This window comes from Colius striatus, chromosome 12 (genome assembly GCF_028858725.1).
Source record: "Colius striatus isolate bColStr4 chromosome 12, bColStr4.1.hap1, whole genome shotgun sequence".
Classification (NCBI taxonomy): domain Eukaryota; kingdom Metazoa; phylum Chordata; class Aves; order Coliiformes; family Coliidae; genus Colius; species Colius striatus.
The window spans coordinates 13,027,076-13,053,248 of NC_084770.1; the positions used below are offsets into that span (position 1 = coordinate 13,027,076).

The following is a 26,173-nucleotide window of genomic DNA, read 5'->3' on the forward strand; positions in this document are numbered from 1 at the left end:
TTTCCTTTACCACAAATAGAAGGATTTTTTAATCCTTAATTATTGATGTTGTTTATGTATTTAGAAGTTTTATAAATTGTTACAGCTTTATTTACATGCTGCCAGAACTTCAAACCTGCTGTAAGGCTCAATAAGACCTTTAGAAGCACGCAAGTGATTTCTCTAGCTCTTAGACAGCCCCTGCTGAATTTAGTTTTACAGATTTACTACAATTTTTACAAGAATTAATTTTAACAACAAATTTTCTCTCATTAGTATTTCCTGGTTTTCTGTAGCAATTTTTATAGTCAGTTATACAAAAAGGTGAGAAATCTTTATTCTGGGAAGTCATTGTAACTTTCCCACAGAATCTCATTAGCTTTGCTACATATGTCTTGTCATGAATATCCTAAAAAATAATTTCCAAAGAGAAACTACATTCAACCATATTACTCAAAATATACTATGTAGACACTGGATTCATGTAATCTCCTATATCAGATACGAAGATGACTCCTGACTTTTTCTTGTCCACTACATATACAATACTGAAATATCACCTGGTTCTCCTGGAGGACCTGGTAATCCAACAGAACCAGGTCTGCCAGTAGTACCAGGTAGTCCTGGAGGACCCACAATACACAAGCCAGCTTGTCCTTTCTCTCCTTTTGTTCCTTTTGGCCCAGGAAATCCTGGGGGACCTCTCAGACCAGGTCTTGACACACCTAACCAGGGAAAAATAAAAAAAAAAAATTAAAGAAATGGAATTTCAAAGCAAAGAAAGTACTAGATAAGATGAGTGAAAGACAAACATACCAAGTTAATCCCATAAATCTTTATTATCTTGTGATATATTAAATAATCACAATGAGAATGTAAAGACATTTTAAAATTATCTTTAACCTCTCTTTAAATACTTGGCCCATCGAAGCTTTTGGGTCACAATTTTTCACCACATGGAGATATGTTGAGAAGTTAACATTCCAAGAATTGGATTCAGTGAAACAGACAGGAAGAACAATGTATTTTATCGTTGATATTGGATCATTACACATACCTGGTCTACCAGCACGTCCAGGAGGACCCTGTGGTCCTGCAAAAGCAATGTGATTAGACCTTGAGTTAGACCAATGTATAGTCTGCAAAGACATCACTCAATAATATTGGCTGCAAGATTTGGGCTTCTGCATTTTAAACTTAATTTTATCTTTTAAGAAGTTGGTTTTGCCTGACAGGTATCTACTAATTACACAACTGTTACATACTGACAACTCACACTGAAATCTGGCAAGATATGGATGTTTACAAAAGGTAGGAATAGGATCCATCTAGCCTATCTTAGGCGATGGTCTCAGGACTTTCTGCACTATGATGTGAGTAATTTGGAAATATTCTTGTAGCAGTAGAATCAGGTTGTCAGGATGCTCAAAAACCTAGCCTGCAACGAGCTCTTTGAGTGGACAGCTCTTGCTAAAAGATTCAGGTTTTGATATCTCGCTCACCAGGCATACCACGTTGACCTTTTGGTCCTGGGGGTCCAGGCAGTCCTTCATCTCCTTTTTCACCAACCACACTATCATAATACTCCGTCTTAAAAGAAAGATGTTAAAAAAATAAAGAAGAGTAAGAACAAAGAGTGAAGCACAGCCCCTCCTATTGACCATTTGGTTAGAAGAATGTTATGATTTCATTCATAATTTTGATGTGACACATCCAACCATGTGGTAATTACAAGGAGCCAGAAATTGTAACTGTTATACACAGATAATCTTAGACGACTTGTAGAAATAGAGAGAGCTGGGATTTCAGCTCAGTTTCTCTGCTCCCAGAGAACTTCTCTGCCTGCAGATGTAATTACACAGGCAAAATGTAAGTTGGAGACACAATCAAAAATATTATGGCAGTATGAAATAGAAAATAGTCTTAAAAGAAATCTCTAGGAATCACTTAGTCTAAAAGTGATTGTCTCAAAGCAGTAGCAGCAGCTATATCTTTTAAATAATTATACATGAAAAGAGGCAAAACCAGCTACTTAAATCACATGTGCATTAAAAAGTAATTCCAATATAAAAATTAAAGTATTGAAGTTTAATGTTGTGTTGTTTCAAAGTTCCTACAAGACAGGCAAAATCTGAAGGCAATTTGCTGTAACTGTTTTTATTACAACTATAAATTTTTGCTCTTTTCTAGATTATTTTGCACAGGCACTATTACTGGCAAAGCAGTATTATAAAAATGTTTGTGCCTGATATATAAACATAACAGGAATAAAAAAACTGTTTAAAATTAAAAATGTTTCCTTTTTTTTTTAAGCAGTGATTTTTTAGTATTCTGTCAATACCACAAACCATTCAGCTTTTTACAAAGTTATTTCTTTTGAACCACTGGGGCAGAAGGTTTCCATTAGGTGCACATGGGGCCTTTAAGAAAGCCGCTAGTGAGACAGCCCGACTAGATACACAAACTGTACTCACAGCATTTCTTCCTTCTTTGAAAAGCCTTTTTAGGATTTTAAAATGAATACCACCTGTTCTGGAAATGATTAGAGATTGGTTTAAAATTAAGTCCTGTGAATTTTTTAAACTCTTCTGTGACAGTCCAATCTCCTGCCAAAATTGCTGGAACTGATTGAGGCTTAATCAGGCCCTGATCGTGCCCCCAGCCCCACACGAAGAAAGATGCTCTATCTGTGAGACTCCCAGCAACATCAGTACTTTGAGAAAGCCATGCCTTGATTAGAGCATCATAGGACATCTGTTATTGCCTCATACTGTCAGTTTGACTTATTCTTACTCTAATGGCTTAGAAAAATGATGCAATTAAGATAATTTACACTTACTTGACCACAAGCTCCAGGTGGACCAGTGTTTCCTTTCATCCCCTTAATCATAAGGAAGAGATGGATTTGTTTATTAAAAAAAATACATGACATGGCATTTGGTACCCACTGTTGCTTCAGTACATTGCTCATAACTTCTGCTTCTAATCAGTGCTTCACCACTTGTTTCTGCTCCTTACACAGTATTTTTGGCCACATACACCAAAAACTACAGGAATATATCATCAGCCATAGATGGACACCAGTTCAAACATATGAGCTATTTCAGCCTATCTATTCCCTCTACCATGATATCGTTACTTGTCATCTGTTAGGTAAAGTAGAACATATTGTATACACAGTGATAAATGAAATGATATAATATCCCCTAAACATACTTTATCCTCACAAGAAAAACCAAAACCATCAGATAATACCTTAGGTCCTTGCCTGCCAGCCAGTCCTGGTTTGCCCTGGTCACCCTTTTGTCCCTGCAGGTACACAATTTTAAGAGGTTTAATCTTCTAGCACTGTTATCAGTAAGATCTAAAATGGAAAGCTTTAGTCTTTCATGCAATGGCAAGGTGAATGTGACTTGTTCAGGGGATCAAATCTCAGGGACTCATTTTGGGGTACAGTTTCATGCCTGTGGAAACTGTCACAGGCCTCATCCAAACCTGCCTTTACAACAGTACACTCTACCACTCCCAAGGTGGAACTGCTTTGGATAGCACAACTGTATGAGACTCTGGTTTGTTCTTCCTCTGCAAACTAGTTCCGAAAGGAAATAAACGGAACACAACATAAGACTCATTCAGCAACTCTCTCTCCCAGAATTTGGTCAGTCTGCACAATGGTGCTGATCTCAAGAGGTGTCAGCAACACCAGGAGACAAAATAGTGCAGACTGCTAAGACTCTCTGCAAGTGGACTTCTCAGCAGCTTATGCAGTTGAAGGCACTGATAGTTAGTAAAGCTGAAATTAGAACAGAACAATGATACGTCTTTGTCATGACAGAAAGTTTTCTTTCTGTTAATTGAGCCAGTAGAGCCTTGCAGTCTGTCATGCCACGTTTTTTGTCAGACTGGAATGTGTTTAGACTGTCAGCAAAGGTCATTTTGGCATGACGAAGATGGTGTTTTAGTAAGATATACGTGAAATGGGCTATTCTGACAACAAGAATTTTGCTAAGATACTTGTAAGGTCACTGTGACCACAATGATGTCATTAAAATGCAAGGAAAGTAAATATAAAATAATTTCTATTTAACTCATTGAATACAGTATTCCAAATACATTTACACAACTTTAGCCTTTAAATATATATGAGTAGACACATATGAGTACACATATGAAATAATTCTGGTTATGAAATGGCATATTTTTAGGTTATATGATAAGATGACAGTTTTAATATCTATGAGTCAAGCTTGTTTTAGGCCAAGGCATCTGTGACCTCAACAGTAACTTCTCTTTGTAAAAGAATATATTTGATTCTAGTGATTAAAAATTATTCATTTTGTTTCTTGATTTTTGCTGAAGTGAAGGCATAACTCTTTTGCAAAAATTTCAATGTGACTAACCAGAATTAAACTCAGTAGAATTAATTTTTCATAACTTGGACCATGTCTCAAACTCTTTAGTTAGCAGCAAGCAACAGGCCTTTATATTTTAAACAGAAGAGACATCTTTGAACTGTGCCTTTCTCTTCTGCACAAATCTAGGAGGACACAGTATGTCCCAAGGCCAGCTGTGTGAAAGGAAATGTTTCACATTGTATGCAAATTAATATTTTCAAACACATCTGCAATGAGAAAAAGCTGTGACAGGAAGATATGACCATGATAAACAGATGACTATTAGAAAACATTTAGAAAGCTTCCTTTATTACCGGTGAGCCATCTGGACCTGGGGCACCTTCTTTTCCAGGTATACCCTACAAAGGGAAAGCATTAAGTTAAATAAAACAATAAGAAGATCAAAGGAGGAATCATTGCATTCAAAGAGCATGACAACTAAATGTTGTGCATGTAAATATATTTTAGTTCTTTATACATTTTGAAAAAGCCATTGAGGTTATTTTTTAAATGTTCATTATTTATAATAATAACTAGAGTAAGATACTCCCTGGACATTCTTCCTCCTGTGAAGGATTAGTTGAGACAGACACTTCACCAGCACAAAGTGTCAGGCAAGTGCAGGAAACTTGGTGCAGAATCAGGTCCTTGCAGTAGCAAGATAAATGATAATACAACAACTAGTGGCACTTCTAGTGGTAAGCATGGAAAGATACTGAAGTAGAACTTTCCTCTTACAGGCAATGGCGTTAAGAGATGACTTGAAGAGAAAATATTTTATGAAAAAGAATAGGGAGTGAACTTCAAGAGGTATTGCAAGCAGGGCAATAAATAGAAAAGTGTAAACAGAAAGAGGCAGTGTGCCAGAGGTATCTGCTGTTTTCCATGGCACACAGGACCCTTCTGCTGGGAACCTGGTATGTAGTGTGACAACAGTACATATTCATTCATTCATAACAACAAAAAAAATAAGACAAATAGAAGGGAGGGAAGGGGGAAAAATGGGTAGATGAACAGAATAAAATGAAAACATCATTCTGAATATGGATACCTTGCTTGCCACCTTGAAGGCAGAAATGAGGAAAACCTGGCTTATTAAAATCCACAGCAGGTAGGTGGTGATAAGATAAAAGGGATCATCCACCATCCACTGACCTTTACTTCATGTATTCAATGGTATGTGAGCCTACAGGAACAGTCCTTTGACTTTCAGTTCTCTAGTCTGGTCAACTGGAGAAAGATCTTTTGTAACTAAGAAAATTTGCTCTGAGTGGCACTGAAACAAAAACTGGAGAGCAACACTAATGCAAAACTGCTTTTCAGAAAAGACTAACACACAAGTTAATTGTTTGCACATACCTGTGCTCCAGGTTCTCCTCGGTCACCCTTTTCACTTTGAGAATCACCAACTGGGCCCTGTAACAAAACCACCCTCAAGATACACATATTTTGGGCCTCACATTTTCTAAATCAAACATATCTTTTATAATTTTATCTTTAAAAAAGTAAAAATTTGAAGTACAGTTAGAATGCTATAAACAGGTATTCTATTTTGTTCTATTCATTAAAGGTTGGAATAAGTAGTGTAAACACTGGTCTCTAAAGAGTAGCATTTACTAGGTGATGTTGCCTGAACATCTGGATTCCACGAATTTCCTTCTGGCCACTTACTGTAAACCCCATTGGCCCTGGAAGTCCTCTTGATCCTTTTTCTCCTTTCTCTCCTTTCAAATCCTATTAGAAAATAAAAACGTAATATGGTCTCTTGGATTTATTCTGTGCTTACCATAACACTCAAGTTTTACAAATAGGAAATCCTTGTGTTACCAGAAAGCAGGTAGTTCTACTGAAAAGACTAAGAAACTAAAGCTACGATGTTTAAGAAGAAACTGTACTCTGCATGTATTTCTGAACATAGTGAGTGCAGAACAACTTATTTGTGACTGCATGCAGAAGGACTAGAGTAAATATCCCCAGAAATGGCAACAAATTTCAAGCAGAAAACAAATAAATCTTCATTGCATCACTGGAGCTACTGCTATCTCTAATATTTAAATACAGAGGCTACCCACATGATCCTTGCCTCCTAAGGCCATTATAAAGCCAAAGTTTATGGACTACTTAATCATTAACTGGTTAGATTTATGCCTAAACTATTTATGTAAGGAATTTTGCAGGTTTTTTAAACCCTAATGCCCAATGTCTCTGTAAAATTGCCATTCCTCATGATAAACTGCTTTAGCTGGAAAATGCTCCAGGTGGTCCATATTTGATTTAAAAAGGTAAGAGCTGCCAAGCCTAAAAGCTGAACCTTGCTTCTGCAATCTTTCTCCTCCCTCCTCAATATGGTCTAGATTCAAAATTTGCTCATATTTCAGCACATAATGGAGAGAAAGTTTTCGTAACTACATAGATTAGATGCAAATTAAACAATGAAAACAAAGTCAATAACATATTGAAGACTTTTTCTGTTAATATGTGAAGACTTAAATCTGTGTATCATCTACTACTATTTAAGGTCTCTATAAGAATAAAATGAAAGAATTCACAAAGCAATTCTTAAAATAAAAACTGAGACTGAATATTTCCTTTGTCCAGTACTCTTTCCTTTTCCAACATTTTCCATGATTACTTATGTTCCAGTAAAAACAATGTGAAAATGAACTATGAAATGGTACATAAACATGTTGTAAGCTTTCATGAAACTCTCATAGCTCAGAGTTCTGATATTGTGACAAAGCCCAGAGGTCAACATAGCTGTGGCTTTCATAGCCATTCAGAAAATCCATGTTGATTTGGTGAAGCTACAAGTGATTTACTCTTCATGTACCTGGAGATCCACAGCAGGTACGTTATTAGTAAGCCTTTAGCATTCCACTGACATCATGCAGACGTGCACATGCATATACAGGTTTCACCTAAGCTGGCTGTACAGACATGCACTCAAAGAAGAGCTTAGTACCTAACTAAACAAGTATGAAAAACATCAGGATGGGTAAAAGGAAATGTTATCAGAACAAGGAAGATGAAAATATCCTCTCAAAGTAAAATCTAGTAAGACAGGTTATCTGAAAGTGACATTTAACAATTTTACTACCGTCATGTTGTCTGGTCCACTTAATGTCACAATAACGGTTCCTGGTGGTCCGGGGGGTCCAGTTAATCCACTGTCACCCTTGAAAGAAACATGAAAAATCGAGCTACCAATATGTCTTTACTATTTCACACCACTCTCACTATACTTTTGACATTGTAAAAACACTTAGCTATTAATACAGTTACTATTTCTCTTTGCTTGCTACTTATCGTAGAATATAAAAGGCATATGGAAGACTTAAGACTTCTGTGACAACCTTCTCCTAGCTGAGAAACATAACAATGCATAGACTGATTTCCATTGAAGTATCTAGCACTAGCTTAATTTTTAAAAATTATTTGTTTAAAAGTTATATAACCATTTTAACTAAATCAAATACAAATATCTCCTTGACTGTCATTTTTATCTCAATTTTTGGTTATATCCTCAAAACTGTACTGTATGTATTACAGGGAGATGACTGTGCTGGCAGATAAAATTCACAGAATCACAGAAATGGTGGGTGTTGGAAGGGATCTCTAGAGATGATCTGGTCCAACCCCCTGCTAAAGCAAGTCCGCCTAGATCAGGTTGCCTGAGAACACATCCAAGCAGATCCATGACTCTTTCATGTGTCCTTAACCAAAAACATGAATTTTGCAGTACACTTTTGCATTAAGGATTTTTTAGAACAGGGAAAGTGATAAATGTGATCTCTCCCGTGGAGCTCAACAAAACAACATCCATAATTTCAAGCCAGTGGAATGCCTTTGCATGTTCCTGTAGTGTAACAGCGAAGAATGCATCACTCTCATAAGGAAGCAAGGTGCTCATGGTCATTTGAGTTAATGCTAATGACTAATCAGTTCTGTTTACAGAAATTTTCCCAGGAACCTTCTAGCACATTCCTGGTAGTAATTACAAAGTTAAAACCAATCCCACTGTCAGATGGTGCTGCTTCAGTTCACAGCTGAATCTGTGCAGGTCGGTTAGCATAACCGTGAGATGCCCCAAGTTCTTGGGAGGATCCTGTAAAAACATCAAGACTGACTACACTGGTCCTCCAACTGTAGACTGAGGTTATTCATAGTTGTTTCTAGCTTAATGTCAGTTTTATGAGATCCAAAGTAAGAACATGGACAATAAGTAATGCATTTTTTATTAACAATCTGGGAGGTTTTCTAGCATCATAAAGGCTGACGCTGAAAAGATATGGGCCATAAGAAGTTGTGAGTCTACAGATGCTATATATTTCCCAATGTTTACATGCTTGGATAAGCACTGAGGAATACTGTGCAAAAGATATACAAATGAATATAATGTTATGTGTTAGTAAATATTAACTACTTGGTCCTTTTACCTTTCTATTAGGAAGTTTATTATCTCTTATATGGAAATAGTTTGTCCCTCAATACTAATTGTCATGTTTCCATTTTCCAATAAAAGACTTACACATATATACTGAAAATTTTTATTTCACAGTACTTCCTTCCCCAAACATTTCACCAAAGTGTATCAGAAAAAGCAGAAACCAAACAAAAATCAGAAAATGTTTTAAGCATTCTACACAATTACCTTTCTTCCTTTGGTTCCAATTACTTTCAGTCCCATAAGACCCTGCAAAAAAAAAAAACCAAAAAACAAAAACCAACCAACAAACCTAAATGTTACTATTTTAAATTTTAAAAACATCTATAAGATGAGTTAATTAACGTTAGTCATAATAGGAAGTTTTCATTTTTATTACCAATCTGAGACTACCTTAGGTCCAGGAAGTCCTGCTTTCCCTGGCATGCCCTACAGGACAGGGAAAAAAAAAGTAAAGAAGTACCCAATTTTCAAGTGATTTATATCACTATATTGTTTTTTCTTCCACTTTTAAAAATACAATTTGTTTTGAGTGGGTGACTGAATGTCTACACAGTCTAGTTGCAAACATATACATCTCTCACAGTTACACACATTAGTATTTAAAGTGAATCTATGGATAACTATTTGAAAATTAAAATTTATTCCTATATGGACAAGGAAGCTTCTGCAAACATGGAAAATATGTATTAAAGCAATCAAAGAAACTGAAAAAAATAAATCAGATATGTGTAGAAGGATATGGATTTTGCATTCACTTGTTTCTAGACATCAAACAAGCCTGGGAGAGTCACGTACCTGCATTCGTGTAATTCTAGAGGTTTCTAGGAAAATCAAAGGTTAAAGTAATAAATGAGACCTAAGTCCATACTCACTGAAGCTCCTGGAGGCCCCTGTGGCCCAGGTTCCCCAGGATATCCTTGAGCACCCTGGGTACCCTGCATATTGAAAAACAAATAGGAATAAATCTCCTGGCAAGATTATGACTAAGTTCACAACACTAAGTTCAATGAATGGTATCACAAAGAAAAAAGCAGCACTGAATTTCCTTTACGTGTGTTGGGATAAACCAGAACTATAATTCCTTGTCACTGTTTCAGTGGCTGGCGTGTGTTTTGCAACACAAGAAAACATTATATGTTCTAAAACTAAACTACTCAAGTGAGGATGTATGTCCTCTGATACTGAGGAGATTCTCATAATCCATATAGTCCTATTTCTAGCTCTAATAAGCCTTCAGTCTTTCAGATGTTCCATGTGATAACTTCGAAATTTAAAGCTTCATTTTCAAATAAATGGAAAATTAAAAAAAAAAAAATATGTCCACTGTTTATTGTAACAGTCAGAAGAAATGTCTGCTCTGCCTTCTCCTATTAGTATTCATTTCTTTAAATATGGATCATACTGTCCTTTGTTAGTGTTCTAGAAGTCAAGCTTATCTAATCTATTCAACCTGACTTCATGGAGAACTTTTGCAGTTGGACTACATGATGGCTGTAGGTCCCTCCCAACTGAACTATTCTATTCAATATGTAGGAATAAATCTCTTAAGACTGTGACCAGGTTTTCTCCATTTCTAAAGTAGTGTGGTTTGTCTACAGCCTGACCTCCTATCACACTTTACTAACAAATAATGAAAACTATGGTTCTGATGGCAAAATCAATTACTATTGCCTTGGTATACTCTACGAAGTGAAAGATTTTGCAATTATTATATTCATCAGATTTATATAAAAGTCAGCAATATTTTTAAGACACAGAATTATTTGCTAGTTTGGAAATTAGCAAGATAATCTAAAAAAATACTATATCTATATAAAATAAATAATACATAAATCTATATATATAAAATAAATTTTATGTAGAGACATACTATATATAGTGTGTTTTATATACAGAGATTCTCTATCTATCTCAGACTATGAATCAATTCTCAATTACCTGAAGCCCAGGCATTCCCGGCAATCCAGGATCACCTTTTGCACCATATCCTTGGTTATATCCATCTGCAGGGCATCCCTGGATGTTTAGATAAAGGAAGATGAAGCAGTTATGCTGTAGAACTCCATAGTGAAACAAATCTTCCAATACAGTTTGTAGGGAAACAAGCAACATGACAATTGCATGATAATGGCAACAGTCCACTATGCATAGTTATACCTTTAAAAAAGATTTCATTAAACAGAACATACCTTTTTCAGGCATTCCAGTTCTCTGTTAGGAGCAGTCTTCATTTCAGACATAGTTATGTAACTTCAATTCATTTTTGGCACTTTAAAATATTCTCTAGTGTATCTGCAGATTTCCATATGAATTCATAAGCTGTTTGGGGGGTGGGGCTTAGTTTTTGTGTGCTTGAGAGTCAAATTTGTTATATGCAACAACAGTAGTTAAAGGGGAAAAAACCCAAAACCCGATTCATAACTTGGGGTGAATGGAACTAGTGAAGATATATCTAAGTTTGTGGCTGCTTCTTCTGAAAAGTAAACCTTCTGTTTCCCATGAATACAAATGTTAATGTTAAGAACTCTTTTCCAGCAGTGAACATACACACAAATCATTGATCACCAATATTTCACATAATATGCAGTAAATAACTGACCTTCTCTCCTTTGATGCCAGCAACACCCTAGGGAGAACAATTGTATTGTTAAAACAGGTAAAGGGACAATGGTGATAGAAGAAAGGGCATGTGGTTAAAAAATAGTCCAGTCTCAAAGTCACAATTCTACAAGTGAAGGCAGAACAGTTTTGAGGCCTGACCCTAATAAACAAATAAATAAAATCAGGAGAGCTGGTAAAGACCATGCTTAGAAGTTAATAGATTTGAAGGCATTGGAACTTGACAGATAGGATTCCTTTCCCATCTGTTTAGAAGTTTCTTTTAAAAACACATTTCTACAGGAAAAAAACCCCAAATCCTATGGTTAAAGCAATGTACCCAGAATTAGAAGTTACGTGTTTAATTCCTGGTTCTCATTGACTTAATTAGGCCACATTGCAAAGGTATTTAGGCATGAACTGAAACTGCAATCTCTTGAATCTATACTAGCCACTTGGTAAATTTTCACCTGTATTCCTTGGGACACTAAAGAGCTAACATCAGTCAATGAATTTGCATGTACTCCTTAACTCAGAATTTGAGGACCAATATGCAGCCAATAAAACACTTTACCTATACATTTCAACTGCTGTCTATACCAGCTAATGTTAGACTATTCACTCCCCCTTCAGCTATTCCCCTGAATAGCTTTATGTGGTAGCAATGCACACAATCATGAATTTCACAGACACCTACTGGAATGCCTGGAGCACCTCTTCTACCTGGAGGACCTGGAAAGCCTTGATCACCCTGAAAGTAATAAAAGTGGCTGTAAATGCATATTATTGTTTATTATTAGGTCTGATTTTAGCAAATGTGATTACATATAAAGTTTTTGTGCTATCATACTAAAACTGTGAGCTGCATTTATGATGTTTGCTAGAAGGGGCGCAGCCTCACTGTATGGGTCTTGACTTCTATCCCAGACAGCTTTAAGAGCTATCTCAGATCAGTTCACCGTTTCACTAGGAATGTATGATTTTCTGTAGCAGGCATTCTTCTGACTCACTTTTTTAGAATGCTGGAAGCATTTGATCAAAGAGCAAACAAAAACTAGTAAATCTGCACCTCGACATTAACTGACATTTCCTTTAATAATTTTCAAGACTTCTGATTTGTCAACTGCAAGCTAGGCACTGGTAAAATTAAGTTAATTAACTACCTCTTCTATAAACCATTTCAACAGAAGGACAGGTTGCACAAAATTGATTAGGTCTTCTGGATTAAACGCAAAAAGTTTTCTCGTTTTGATATTTATGAAAACACCAAACATTATTCTTAACTTTTTAGTAAAGACCATTAGCATGTATTATTTCATTCTCTCTCTTACACAAAAAGACAACATTTTTCCTTCCTCTGGCTCCATGATTCAAATTTTTCCTACTCACAAACCAAGACAAATCAAATTTGTTGCATATCAAGTGAAATATTCAGAATGCAGTTTGGTCATTCCCAAGCAAAGCCAAACACAACCTCTGTAACATTCATTTTGGTTTGTACCTTTGTGCCATTGCATCCTGGAACACCTGAGCGCCCAGGAGGACCAACAGTTCCTGGTTGACCCTAAAAAGAAGTACAAAATTGACACAAGCTTTGTTTTTGTACATTTATATTACCCTATAGCAACACTGAAAGAGTTTATGTCAGAGCAGTGTTTCACAAGATTTGACAGATTAGAATGTGTTCTTAAGTCATTACAGTGAGTAAGAATTGCTGATGACAAGGTTTTTATCTCTAGGCAAATTGACAGAGACAATGTCGATGTTGAGACTAGAGTGAGCTGAGCAGAATTGTGTACTTAAGACTGGAGTAAGACAGAAATACTTAAATCAGTTTTGGTTTTACTTACAGGAAGGCCCGGGGGACCCGAAAATCCAGGTATTCCTGTGACTCCCTTATGATATAAAAACCAGAAGAATAATATTACAAATATATTACAAATATTAAGCAAAAGCTCGTGATGGAATTATTCTTTTAATTATATTCATAAGAAGAATGAATGTAAATATGTGTCCACAGCGGGTGTGAGGGGGATGGAGCCAGGTTCTTCTCAATGATGCCCAATGATATGACAAGGGGCAACAGGTACAAGCTGGAACATAAGAGGTTCTAAAGAAACACGAGGAAAAACTTCTTCACTGTTCAGGTGAGAGAGCACTGGAAGGGGCTGCCCAGATGGGTTGTGGAGTCTCCTTCTCTGTAGACATTCAAAACCTGCCTGGTCGAGTTCCTGTGTGACCTACTCTAGGTGGTCCTGCTCTGGCAGAGAGGTTGGACTAGAAGATCTTTCAAGGTCCTTTCCAACCCTTAAGATTCTGTGAAAAGATCATTATGTGCTCAGCCTTTCTGACTGTGAACCAAGTACAATGGTACCTTAAGCACTGTTATCACAAACTGGTTTTGCTTACAGGAAAAAATCTGAACAACTCTTCATGGAACTCTACTCTGATTTTTTCAGTACAGCATGAACTTTGTACATAAGCTGTAGTAAAAAAGGCAAAAGTTTAAAAAAATAGGTAATGCATGTGCATATTCCATATCATACATTTTAAAAACACTTCAAAATCATATAGAACATCTTGTTACTTTTCACAAATCATTGAAGAAAGTTGTCATGACATTTAATCCATACAATTTTTTTAAAATATAAATACTTACTCTTATGCCTTTGGGTCCAGCTAAGCCCGTAAGCCCTGGAGATCCCTAGATCATAAATGGAAAACAACATATTTCAATAGCAGAACTGCAGAGCTTCTAATATCCTGGATGACACTTCATTTAAGATAAGATATAGAGGGAGAATAGTAAAAGTTAACTGGAATACATTGCAATAAATGTCATTCAGGGCTAACAGAGATGTTTTTGGTAGATACATTATCCTTACCTTTTGCCATTTAGTACCTATTAAAATGAAAATGCTCTACTGAACACTTTTCAAGGAGTTCAAATGAATGGCTTATCAACATGTATGAGATCATAAAATCATAGAATCATTACAGTTGGAAAAGACCTTTAAGATCATTGAGATCACTCACTAACCTCACACTGACAAATCCATCACTAAACTAAACCATATCACTCAGCACCACATCTATGGGTCTTTTAAATATCTGTAGGGATGGTGACTCCACCACTTTCCTGGGCAGCCCATTCCAATGCTTAACAACTCTCTTGGTAAAAAAGATCTTCATAATGTCCAATCTAAACCTCCCCTGGTGCAACTTGAGGCTATTTCCTCATGTCCTATCACTCATTACTGGAGAGAAGAGATTGACTCCCACCTTACTACAACTCCCCTTTCAGGTAGTTGTACAGAGTGATTGTACCTCTCCTCAGCCTCCTCTTCTCTAGGCTAACATCCCCAGCTCCCTCAGATACTTCTTCTAAGGCCTGTTCTCCAAACCCTTCACCAGCTTTGTTGTCTATCTCTGGACACGCTCCAGCACCTCAATGTACTTCTAGTAGCAGGGGGCCCAGAACTGGACACAGTATTTGAGGTGTGGCCTCACCAGTGCTGAGTACAAGGGAACAACCACTTCCTTGGTGACACTGGTCACACTATTTCTGATACAATCCAGGATATCATTGGCCTTCGTGGCCACCTGAACACACTGTTGGCTCACATTCAGCCGGCTTTTGATTAACACCCCCGGCTCCTTTTCCACAAGACAGCTCTCAAGCTGCTCTGTCCCAAGTCTGTAGCGTTGCCTGGGGTTGCTGTGGCCCAAATGCAGGACTCAGCACTTGGCCTTGTTGAATTTCGTGCAATTGGCCTTGGCCCATCTAGCCAGCCTCTCAAGATCCCTCTGACACCAAAAGTCCATGTTCTTATCTGCTACTTCTACTCAGTCAAACATGACCACCGCAGCTAGTGACCACTCAACTACCCTTACGAAATAGGAGACTCTGAAACAAGTTTGGGCTTTTGTTTTTTAAAACATAATTCTCTACTCAGTCATAGCGCACTTTCCAGCCATGCACAGTAGTTTCTCTGTATCTTGTATACACACCTACCTTTGGTCCCTGTGGCCCTGGAGGCCCTTCTGGTCCAGGAAAGCCTCTATGACCCGGTGGACCTGGGAGACCAGGAAAGCCTTTTTCACCCTGTGAAGATTAAGAGAATGAAGTTCTTTAAATATCCATGAATTCTCCTTTTGATAACTTACTTCTAAGGCATTCACTACTTTCAATACCTCTCAATTTCTACATATCTGTGTGTTATGGTGGCAGCTATGTTACCCCTGACCATATTTACCTGTTGTTTTGGTCCTGCCTATGTGCTGTCTAGGCCACATCGCACCACTGAAGTACCATGCTCACAAGCATGGTTGAAGATATCAGAAGACAACACTACTTAAGATTTTGCAGAGTATGGAAGTTAACTGCCAGCATGAAAATTTTAAGAAAGCAAGTGATATATATTCTTTGTTAATATTTCTGCATCTTGTTTAATCCCTACAAGCAACACAAACACAAGTCCATCAAACCAGCCATAATTTGCAGTTGGCAAATTTAATGGTTGCTGCTGTATAGAAAGTCAGTTCCAAATCATCAATACTTCTCTTCATTCTAGCCATGGAAAGATGCAGTGGGAGTAAAATGCAACAAAACCATTCAGATAGAATAAAATAAGTTTGGCTTAAGTGACAACTTAGTAAAACTGTTGTGATTCTCAGAGATTAAGACACCTAATTACTTTTTCTTTGGTTTTTTTAAGTTCAAGTGCAAATAACCAAACCATGTAAAGGAAACACAGAAGCTTAAAGCTACACAAATGAAATACAGGAGGCTAAGTTACAATGGAAGGGGTATTTTTGTTTTTTTAGTTAAACATAATAAAGATGCAAGTCTTATCTTGGTTAAAATGAAGTGTTTCAAGCCTAGAAACTGACAGTAAAGGTGTTTCAGCTCTTCAAATGGAAGCAATTTAGCATGCTCAATTTTACATCAGTGAAGAGCTGCATGTTCCAGACCTTTCATATCACAGCATGATACTGGAGAGAGAGGATGGGGTTATGAAGTCTCTGAGACAATTTCCCTATTGCTTTTTCAGGGGGCAATTATATAAAAAGCCATTTAACGTTTTGCTGTGCAGAAGTTAAAGTATCTTATTACGCAATGTACAAGACAAGATCCAAAAGAAATCTTGCACAAGCCAAAATACCACCAATTCTTGACCCCCAAAATCCCACAAGCTCACCAGATTTTAAATAGCTCCTGAATTATAAAGGAAATCCCCAAACCAACCAACCAACCAAAAACAATGAGATATAATATAATCCCAGAATATTTTAAACACAAATAAAAATAAGAATGGCATTATGAGATGTCTGTATCATAAACCAGCGCAGCTTTTTATAACAAATCCTTTCTTTCATCCAGCGGCATCCAAGGAAAGGCAAAAAAAAGATCATGCTATACCAAGTCCTGCCACAGGAGGGGGTGTGATACTAACTCACAGGAAACCGAAAGACGATCTTCCTCCACTGACCTTGCTACACCCTCATTGAAACAAGCTACGATAAAGATCCGCAGAAGCACTGCGCCCTCCTGCCAGTTTCACTCCCCTCCATACAGTAAAGGCAACTGTATTCACACTTTCTTCTTGACAGATCAATAAGATCAGAGAAGAATTTCTTAACATTGATCAGTTATCAAAACATACTGATTAATGTAATTGTCCTGACTTTCCAAAGCTGCCTGAAAAACTTCATCAGGTAAACAATGATTAACTCACCTACAAATTGCTCAGTTGCTTTAACATGGAAATGATGAAGACAAGTTGCAGGTCTTCATCTTATTAAGATTCTTCTTTTAACTTCTTTTTTCCTAATTTTTCAACTGGTCTAGACTAACTGCTTGGACCAATTAAGAACATGAGAAATAAGCACCAAGATTTCACTGACGGCGTAAATATTCTCCTTTCTCACTTATATTTTTAAAATGAACATATTTACTACGAGAGAACTTTTCACTATCATTGAAATGAAGCTTCCTAAAAGCAAGACTAGCAGTGTTTACTGTGGTGCAGTATGACATTTTATCCTTCGTAACAAAAGACCAGGAGTAAAGTTGTGAGTAATTCTTATACCAGTCAGATCTATTAATCACAATCCTAAAGCTACAGAGCCATCTGGAATCTATTGATAAGGTTTAGTATGGCAAATCACAGTGTCCACAGTTGGCCTGAATGAGAACGACTTCGTTAATAATGCCCCTTTCATTTGTGAATCAGTTGTTTTTCCAACTACAATTTGAAAGAATTTTTGGCATTTGTGTAATTCAGGTTTGCCCAAAAGCCACTCCGAACCTCTGCCAAACTCCTACTGGCAACAGGCAAAGCTGTGGCTCGGTTACTTTTGAAGGATTTGATGCTGTTCCCTTAATGCTGACAAGGTGATTGTGATTAGGATGCAGAAACTCATCCCTGTCTTGTTCCATAGGAGATTTATTTGTTTGATGCCAGCACATGTAGCTTTGTTTTAGGAACAGGAAAAGCAGGGGAGATTAGTAAGGTCCAAATATGGAAAAGGGGAAGCACTAAACATGACACTCTGATGGCATTATGAACTTTGTAACAGGAGAGCTCCTGCCAGGGTAATGGTATCTATGGGCATTTGTTAGGCGTTTGTGAGAGACCTAGTGCTTTAGACAGCTGATCTGCTGGCGTTTAAGCATCATGCAATGCTGTAAACAAACTAATGCACTTAAAGAAGAAAAAAAGGTATTTTTAGCTAAACTGCATCCCCCGTTATTTTAACAATTTCATAAGGTAGCGCGTTTCTGTTACAACTTTCTTTAGACTTTGCTGACAGAATACAATCACACAATAAATTCACTCACTGCATCAATTCAACTAATACAATACAATATCCAGCTATAAGCGAATCTTAAAAAAAAGGAAAAACGTAGTTGTTCTTACCTTATTACCTTTCATGCTATCACAAAAGCAGGGACTTTTACCTTTGCATACACAGCTCTGTAAAACAAGACAGACAAACTTCTTAATAAAATTACTTTTCTCATTGTGTTTGGTGAGGGACAAATGAGATCTCAGTGGTTTTAGTAAGACAAATAAAACTTGAAAAAATGCTTGTAAGAGTGGCAATTCTTAACAGTAGAAAAGAGCTCATTATTCCTCTATACCGACTTTTGAGGCAGATAAGGGCACTAGTATAATTCTACAGTGGGATTAAAAGCCAAAAAGCCATGCTTACCACCACCAGGGTTATAATATCAGTATGAGATTACTGTGTCTATCTGTATTCTATAGACAGATCAACATGTGATTACTTGATGTTTCAAGCCAGATTTTCAGAGTTTCAAACATTAAACAATACATATATGCATATGTAAACTCTTTTTTTCCCTGGATCTGACAACTAGAATTCAAGTGGTACTGCATCATACATTTGGAGAATAGGGATGTCATTTAGCCAAAAACCATATGATAATTCTACCTTTACTATACTTTAATCAATATTATTACATTACCAGAGACACAGAATAAACATTAGGGCAGAATTAACCACAAATAGTATTCCAATTTCTTCTTGGTAAGGTCTATGAGTTTGGCACCGGGTAAGCTAAATTCTCATGAAGTTACATGACTGGTATTTTAAACTTTTAAGCATAAATACCAGAGGATAAAATGATCTATATCTCAAATTTGGAATAGTCTGTAATAAAACATTTTTCTGGTTCCCTATTCAAAACCAGCACCTTCCATCCCAAAGTATTCTCTTAAAAATAAGGGACATCAGTACCACTCTGCGGAGCTGCATAAAAATGATTACCATTCAATGTTCAGCATCCCAAGGAAGGATGTAAATACAAAACACAACAGAAATAGTCTTAACATGCAGACACTGCTACTGGCCACTTAATTTGGAGTGGAGTGGAGAATCTTACACAGCTCACGGCACTTTGCCAATACAGACAGTGATATGAAGGGTGCCACAGAATGTATTTAGGGAGGTTATCAAACCTGAATATGTCAAACGACATCACAAAGCATTAATGTAAGGAAAAAAGCAAACAGTGATAGGCACTTCTATTAGTAGCAAAAACCGAGTCCTGTCATTCACATTGGTGGGGCTCTACAGTCATACTGGAAACAATTTAACGGCAGGAAGATGGGGAACTGACAAACTGAGCCAGTAAGGGTGATGAGCCAATATTTCTCCATCGATCTCTTTGGAATGACATATCTGATGGCAGAACAGTCAGAGTATTTGCTTGCCTTTTCAGATTCACAGAAGATCAGAGGAGGTCAGCTATGATTTCAAAATACATATTTATATTAAAAACACTACACCCAGGACAGAGAGGCAGCAGCAGGCAAAAGGCACTGTATTCTTTAAGTATGTTGCAGACGAAGACTAAATCAAGACCACACAGGGTAAGTAATAAAGACACCCAGAAGAAAGATGACATTATACTAATTGTATTCTGTAGGAATACAGTAATCTGGCTGCAGTTGAACTTAACTTTACACTTTTGGCTTCATTGGTCTTTAATTTCATGGGTGAACTCCACTGATTCCAAAAGTAAATCCTGGTTAACATGAATGAAGGATTACTGTGCCACATGAGGAATTAAGGTGAACTAAAAGCAGCGCAAGTGATATTCATTAATTACTCTGGACAGTAAAAATAGCCCAGGTGTCTTCCATCAAGTGGGTAGTGAAGCTGTCACTTTCCTTCATTGGCTGTTGTAATGGCTGATCAGGCTCACTTTTTAAAAATGCAAGCCTGATTTTTTTTCATTTAAACTTTACTATTAGCATCTCACCTATCCTGTTATTAGGACTTATTGGACAAGGTCTATTTCTCTGTGATGCCACTTTTTTTTCCTCTTTTTCCATCTTTCTGTTCATTAATGGTATCCTGAAGAGCCTACAGATAGGCAGGTCATGGCAGTGGTCCTTTCTAAGTAAATTATCAGCTGATTACGAGTTTTCTGTAACTTTTAATTTCTAACAGTTATTGAAAATGATGTATCTGTGAGTCATCTCCTTTAAGAGTCTTGGTTATGAATGTTCAAGGGATGCTGACACTGAGATTTCCGAATTCTTCCTGAGCTCTCTCAAGTGCAGAGCAATCACTCCACACATTCCAGCTGTGTCTATAAACCACAACTAAGCACATAGAACAATATTGCTCAAATAGTTGACATTAATACAGTGCTTAAAACTACAAAGAGCCCATTTCTCTGATGTTCTCTAAAGGTGACCATAAAGCATTATGATTATAATAAGTAGAAAGTTTTGCTTTAACATTACTGTACACTACAGAACTGTGCTGGGATATGTATGCAGCATAGAGATGTGCAATGCTGCACTTTCTGAAGGACACTATGGTGATAGCTAAAGCTTCTAGCTTGGACCTAGTTGTGGTTTTAAACATCTATCTTAACCTGCTAAGGCAGAAGATCTGAGAGCAGAGGTATACGGAAAACAGTTCCCACTGTGGAAAAAGCTATACAAGGAAAATCTTTTTTCTGAGTCTGATGCACCTGTGTTAGGATACTCAGCTAGACCAGCACAGTCAGTAATTCTATCTAGACATGGTTAGTAGATACGTGACCCTGGCAGCATATTCCCCACGTTGCACAACGGCAAAACACCATGTAGCGTACAAGGTACTGGAGAATGAAGTCCCCTCACTCCAAAACTTTGCTATCAAAACAAAATACCAGTCTCACAATTACAATCTGTATACTAAAAGTTTTTCATGCATTCTAAGCATCAAACATGAATTCATTAAAATTATCAAAGACCACGGAGAACTTTGTGTTTTTTTAGTGATTGCTGGACCAGTACAACTAAACCAAATTATTAAGCCTTCAATAAGTATAGACAACATAGAGCAGAAATAGGAGATGATGAGATGAAGGAAAATATGTCAGTTCCCAAACCCTGAAACATTGTGTAGTCACTTGTGAACTGGAAGGCAGCCAGACATTCCTACCTTAGGAGACTCCTGTTAACAGCCATGTATGCTACCAGCACTCACTGTGTTTTGCCTACCAGTTGAATACCTAGCACCCGACAAAAATTATTTCATTTTGACTTTCCATTGTAAAGTAATACACCTGTAATTTTAACTAATAGACAACTTGGTCAATAATGTCAAATGTAGGGAGATCAGATCTCAAAGGACACAGTGAAGACAACTGTTATGCTACAGAAAGTGCAGTTGTTGAATAAGCTCCATTAAGCACTTGTAATGGGAACCTTGCTCAGGGAATAACTACTGAATCAATACCATTCCTTGGTGACATAAGCCTCGTATTACTGGTTATGTGCTGCTTTCAGTGTGAGGTGCAGAAGAGAAGGCCTAGGCATTTATGACCACAGGAAAAAAAACACGGACACAATCCTGTTTCTATGAAGTGTCAACTTAGAGATACACAATTTGTGATCACACAATGTGAACACACAACGTGTCTATATGAACTTGGTTAAGAATTTTCTTACTTTTTATTCTTAATTTCTTTTTTTTCTATTCTTAATTCTTTTGGAAGGGAGTTTTCTTTTACGTAATACCAAGATACATTTAGAATGGTATTTGCAAACCAACTACAGTAAATGACTGGTATGGAGGAACAGAAGAAACTGCTGTAGATGCAGATTTAAATGACTGCCATGTCAAGAGAACATGTGCATGAAAACCCTTTTTCACTTCAGAGCTTTAAACCTTTTGAAAAACTTCTCTTAGTTCTTAAAGAATAATCTGTTCAGTAAAAACTTTGTGTAATAATTTTGTAGTGTTAGCCAAATCTCTTCATTATAACTAATCATGTTTATTACAATAAACAAAAACACTAGTAACATAAACTTGAGGTAAAATAGTATAAAACAGATGGGAACAAAAATTTTCATTGAACTTTCTTTGTATCTCTTGCCTGTGTTTAAATGGAACAAATTATGTCCTTGAGGAAAGCAACTAACCAATCACAAAAAACCCCAAACCAATATAACAAATGTAAAACACTCTGCAATTTATTTTTTTTTCAATATACTTGCTGTGTAGTATTTTTTTTTCTATGAACAAGCCTGACTGTATGGAAGTTCCAAGAAACTACAGTAACAGCTGTTTGGACTGTTCTTACAAAAGCACACCATTTTTCCATCTTGCTCATAGTTCCACATACAATTTTCATGGTGCCAGCCATATTCTTCTCCAAGCAGATACAGTACAATTAATTACCTGGAGCTTCTCCCTTCTCTCCACTGACAGTGAAAAGTTAAGGAGTATGAGAAGAGCAGGCCTTAGCAATCTTCACTGCACTTGCATGTTACCATAATTTCATTAGGATAAAACAAGTGAAATGTTGTAATTTTGAAAAAAAACCACCTCATCACCTTCAGCTTTCACAAACTCAAACTGTTCATGAGCTCTGCAGTGGTGACCACTCCCTATCTATATATCTGTATAGCTGGCATGTTGTGTACAGTTTGGGGAAACTATAAGTTGAAGCTTCCAATTGAATCTTTGGTATTTAGGGGGTTTTCATTACTTTTGGTCTATAGAGAGAAGATACAGAATTACTCCTCTTTTAAACAGAAATAATGATGATTTGCTTTCTTCTGCTAAAACACAGAAAGTTTTGATACTTACATTTATAATGAGTAATATCTTACTCTACAAATAATCTCACTGGGGTGGAAGTCACTGTGCTGAGGACTATCAGAAACTGGATAAAACTGTTCATGATACACTCAGGCAAGTAAAATCTCCAAAGGCAGACCCATAAACCCCATCTCTGCGGGTTTCTTCTGACCTTGAACAGCACACAGAGACAAAAGAAATAAACATTCTTCCTTTCCACAAGGGAAAAAAGATCAGGCAATTCAGGCCACAGAATTTTGTTTTGCGTAGCAAACTCTTAAGGGTGTTTAATCAGCTTATTCATCCGTGCTTTTCCTTCCTAACAGAGGATCATCTTAAAACAGCAATCTAGTATCAAAGAAATACACATTTAACTACTGAATTTTTGCCTATCTATCATATATGGTTATCATTACAGCACACAATTTGTATTTCTTCCCAACTATTGAGTGTGGGAATGGTATTCACTGTAATTGTTGTCTCCTAAGGCTTGTATATTTGTATATTCATAAAATTCCTGGTGTGCATCTTCTGTTAAGTGGTGCAAATAGCAATGAAAACAACAGCAGCTTGTTCAGAGAAAGCTTCTTGCTTTGGTTTCTCCTTTTTTTGAAAGGCTCTGTGATTTCAGAGATTAAAAAAAACCTGTTACTTTTTCTTGTAGCTTCCTCAAAATGATCTGTGGAAAAGTGCAGCATAAAGCCCTAGTTAAAAAGCCTTCACTGAACCAGGCCAAATGGAAAACCTATAAGCCTCTGAGACTTGCACCCTATCACAAAACTGCCAAATTAAAATAAAAAGAAAAGACAATGAAAATAGAACTAAAAATGTACTAGGTATGGCAACATGGAACTTGTTCAGTGCATGCACAAGAGACTAGGGCTGTAAACAGTTAAGAAGAAAAAGGCCTTTTTGTGTTTCACCTTCCTCCTGGGCTCCTGTAAGCCATGCCAACATACTAAGCCTTCTAGTATTACTTTGTTAGGCAGTAGAGAGAGAGAGTGTGACAGTAAAACAGATGACCGGACATCCCATACTAGTTGCACTTAATAACAAAGTATTTTGTTTCAATGCCGTTAAATCAGCTTTAGGTATTGCAGAAGAGATTGCTAGCACAGATCTCGAAATAAAATGCTGTTACATCTATACAAAATGCAAAGCAATTAAAAAAGAATCAGTATTTGAATGCCTACTTTGATTATTTTAATGATATTTTTCAACTTGAGCTATAGAGCCCTTCTTAAAAGTGTATTTACCTTGTAGATTTGTTAGAAAAAGGCTATATATCAAATGTTCACAGTTGATTTTTCACAGGTGTTTACTAAAATCACCCAAGGAGGTTCATCTTCTTTCCATTGTATGATGCCAGGAACATGTAAGCATATTTAACATTTCATGGCTATCAGAGCAAGCCTCCATGTGGTATAAGACAGGAGAACTCCAAAGATTTTGATGCACAAACATTACGGCAACTCTGCTTATTTATGCTAACTCTTTTGGCCCAGTAGGAAATGCATTGCTCTGCATTGGCCTGTTTCTCTATAGAAATGATGTCTGTATTTCAACTAATTATAGAGGCAATCAGGATCAGAACAGTCTAGTATAAATTGGGCCCAATTATCAAAGTATCACCCCCATTGACTTCAGAGCTGGGATCATATTAACCAAATCAAAGAGAGCCCTTCACAAAGAACTTGTTTTTCTAACATATTCAGTGAACATGCTTTTGTATATTCAGGTGCACATCTTACCCTCTCTGTGCAACAAAGAACCTGGGTACTTCTAAAGGCCAGCAGAGAAGGAAAATTCTCAGTTGTCCCTCCAACATCTTTATTTCTAATTAAATAAAGCAATTCAGCCTGCATCTCATTCTTAACAGTCTATGAGATTCTCATGGCTGACCTAGAACACTGCATTTTTAACTTCCAGAGCCATATATTAAGATCTATTTGTGACAGCAGTAAAGTTTGCATATCATTAGGAAAAAAATATTGTATGGAGAGGAAAAGACTAATTTATACTTGCATGAAAATCCTAACACTTGTGAAAAATTAAATGAACTGGGAAATGTGAACACTTGCATCTAGTCATAGGCTATAAGCCTAAGTGAGACAGGGGATGCAAAAAAGACCTTCTCAAGTCTTATAGTCACTGAGTTTGCTCTCTGCTCTTTTGCCAACAGCATGTGATGAAAAAATACAAAGTAATGACTGAGGGAAATACAGAGCACTTCATCCTGTGAGCCAATACAATACTGCAATTGTATTACAATGCAAATAAAAAAATGATAGTAACATGAGGTGCAGTTAACTTGCAATCAAGCAGTCTTGCTCAAGTAGAAACCCTCTTTTATCCTGTTCTGAACACATGCTAATGTGATGCCATCATAAAAATGATCAGTGCCACTAAAAAGCAGTATCGATTCAGTATTAATGAACTTGGCCTACGTTATTAGTGTCATTCGAGACAGCAAATTTCAGGGCATATTTTTAGATTAGTGTCTAATTTCAAGACATATGAGAAGTATATGGGTGCTATCAAAAGACAGGACACATTGTGGAGAATTTATTGGATTGTATATTTACATCAAGGCAGTATCAGTCCCGGGTGCTGTTAAACAGAAGGAAACCATGAGAAAGCAAATCAACGCTTTTGGTTTTTTTCCTGAGATGAAAAAAAAAAAAAAAAAAAGAGTCCTGAGGAATGAGAAAGATCTTGTTCCCTAAGGAAATGTTGACAATTTGTATTACTCTTTTAAAGTACTTAAGTGAACAGTGGGAAAATCCAAGGAATTCTAACATGTATATTTGGAGTGAAGGAATACATCGAGCAAGCTGAAAAGCCTTTGACATGGGAAGATGCTACTTCTGCTGAGTTTTCAGATGATGTGATTAGAGCATGCCAGTGGCCAAGAATGCAGATAATAACACTCCCTAGCAGGTGCCAGAAAGTTCAGCTTCTTAAGGGCAGTGAAGTCTGGACTCTGAAGGACTGTGAGGACCAACATTTGCTGTATAAACATCAGCAGCCACAAAATAATTATTTTCTTGTCTTTAGGAATAAACCACTTACTGAGTTGAGACATACACTTAAAACTTTTCTATGTTGAAACATTTTTTAATTCATGCCTACAGCCAAA

General features: G+C 36.8%; 1 protein-coding gene across 1 annotated transcript in view; it reads right to left on the reverse strand.

Moving 5' to 3' along the window:
- Window positions 1–26,173, reverse strand: part of COL4A3 (collagen type IV alpha 3 chain) — a 55,878-nt gene that overhangs the window by 27,286 nt on the left and 2,419 nt on the right. The window contains exons 2-21 of the mRNA XM_062005581.1: window positions 18,342–18,398; window positions 15,434–15,523; window positions 14,078–14,122; window positions 13,269–13,313; window positions 12,920–12,982; window positions 12,116–12,169; window positions 11,420–11,446; window positions 10,759–10,836; window positions 9,693–9,755; window positions 9,211–9,246; window positions 9,025–9,066; window positions 7,471–7,548; window positions 6,045–6,107; window positions 5,733–5,789; window positions 4,688–4,732; window positions 3,235–3,288; window positions 2,819–2,860; window positions 1,482–1,569; window positions 1,037–1,072; window positions 540–704 (exon numbers count right to left, since the gene is read on the reverse strand). Of these exons, the coding sequence (XP_061861565.1) occupies window positions 540–704; window positions 1,037–1,072; window positions 1,482–1,569; window positions 2,819–2,860; window positions 3,235–3,288; window positions 4,688–4,732; window positions 5,733–5,789; window positions 6,045–6,107; window positions 7,471–7,548; window positions 9,025–9,066; window positions 9,211–9,246; window positions 9,693–9,755; window positions 10,759–10,836; window positions 11,420–11,446; window positions 12,116–12,169; window positions 12,920–12,982; window positions 13,269–13,313; window positions 14,078–14,122; window positions 15,434–15,523; window positions 18,342–18,398 (1,228 nt within the window). The remainder of the gene's footprint in view (window positions 1–539; window positions 705–1,036; window positions 1,073–1,481; window positions 1,570–2,818; window positions 2,861–3,234; window positions 3,289–4,687; window positions 4,733–5,732; window positions 5,790–6,044; window positions 6,108–7,470; window positions 7,549–9,024; window positions 9,067–9,210; window positions 9,247–9,692; window positions 9,756–10,758; window positions 10,837–11,419; window positions 11,447–12,115; window positions 12,170–12,919; window positions 12,983–13,268; window positions 13,314–14,077; window positions 14,123–15,433; window positions 15,524–18,341; window positions 18,399–26,173) is intronic.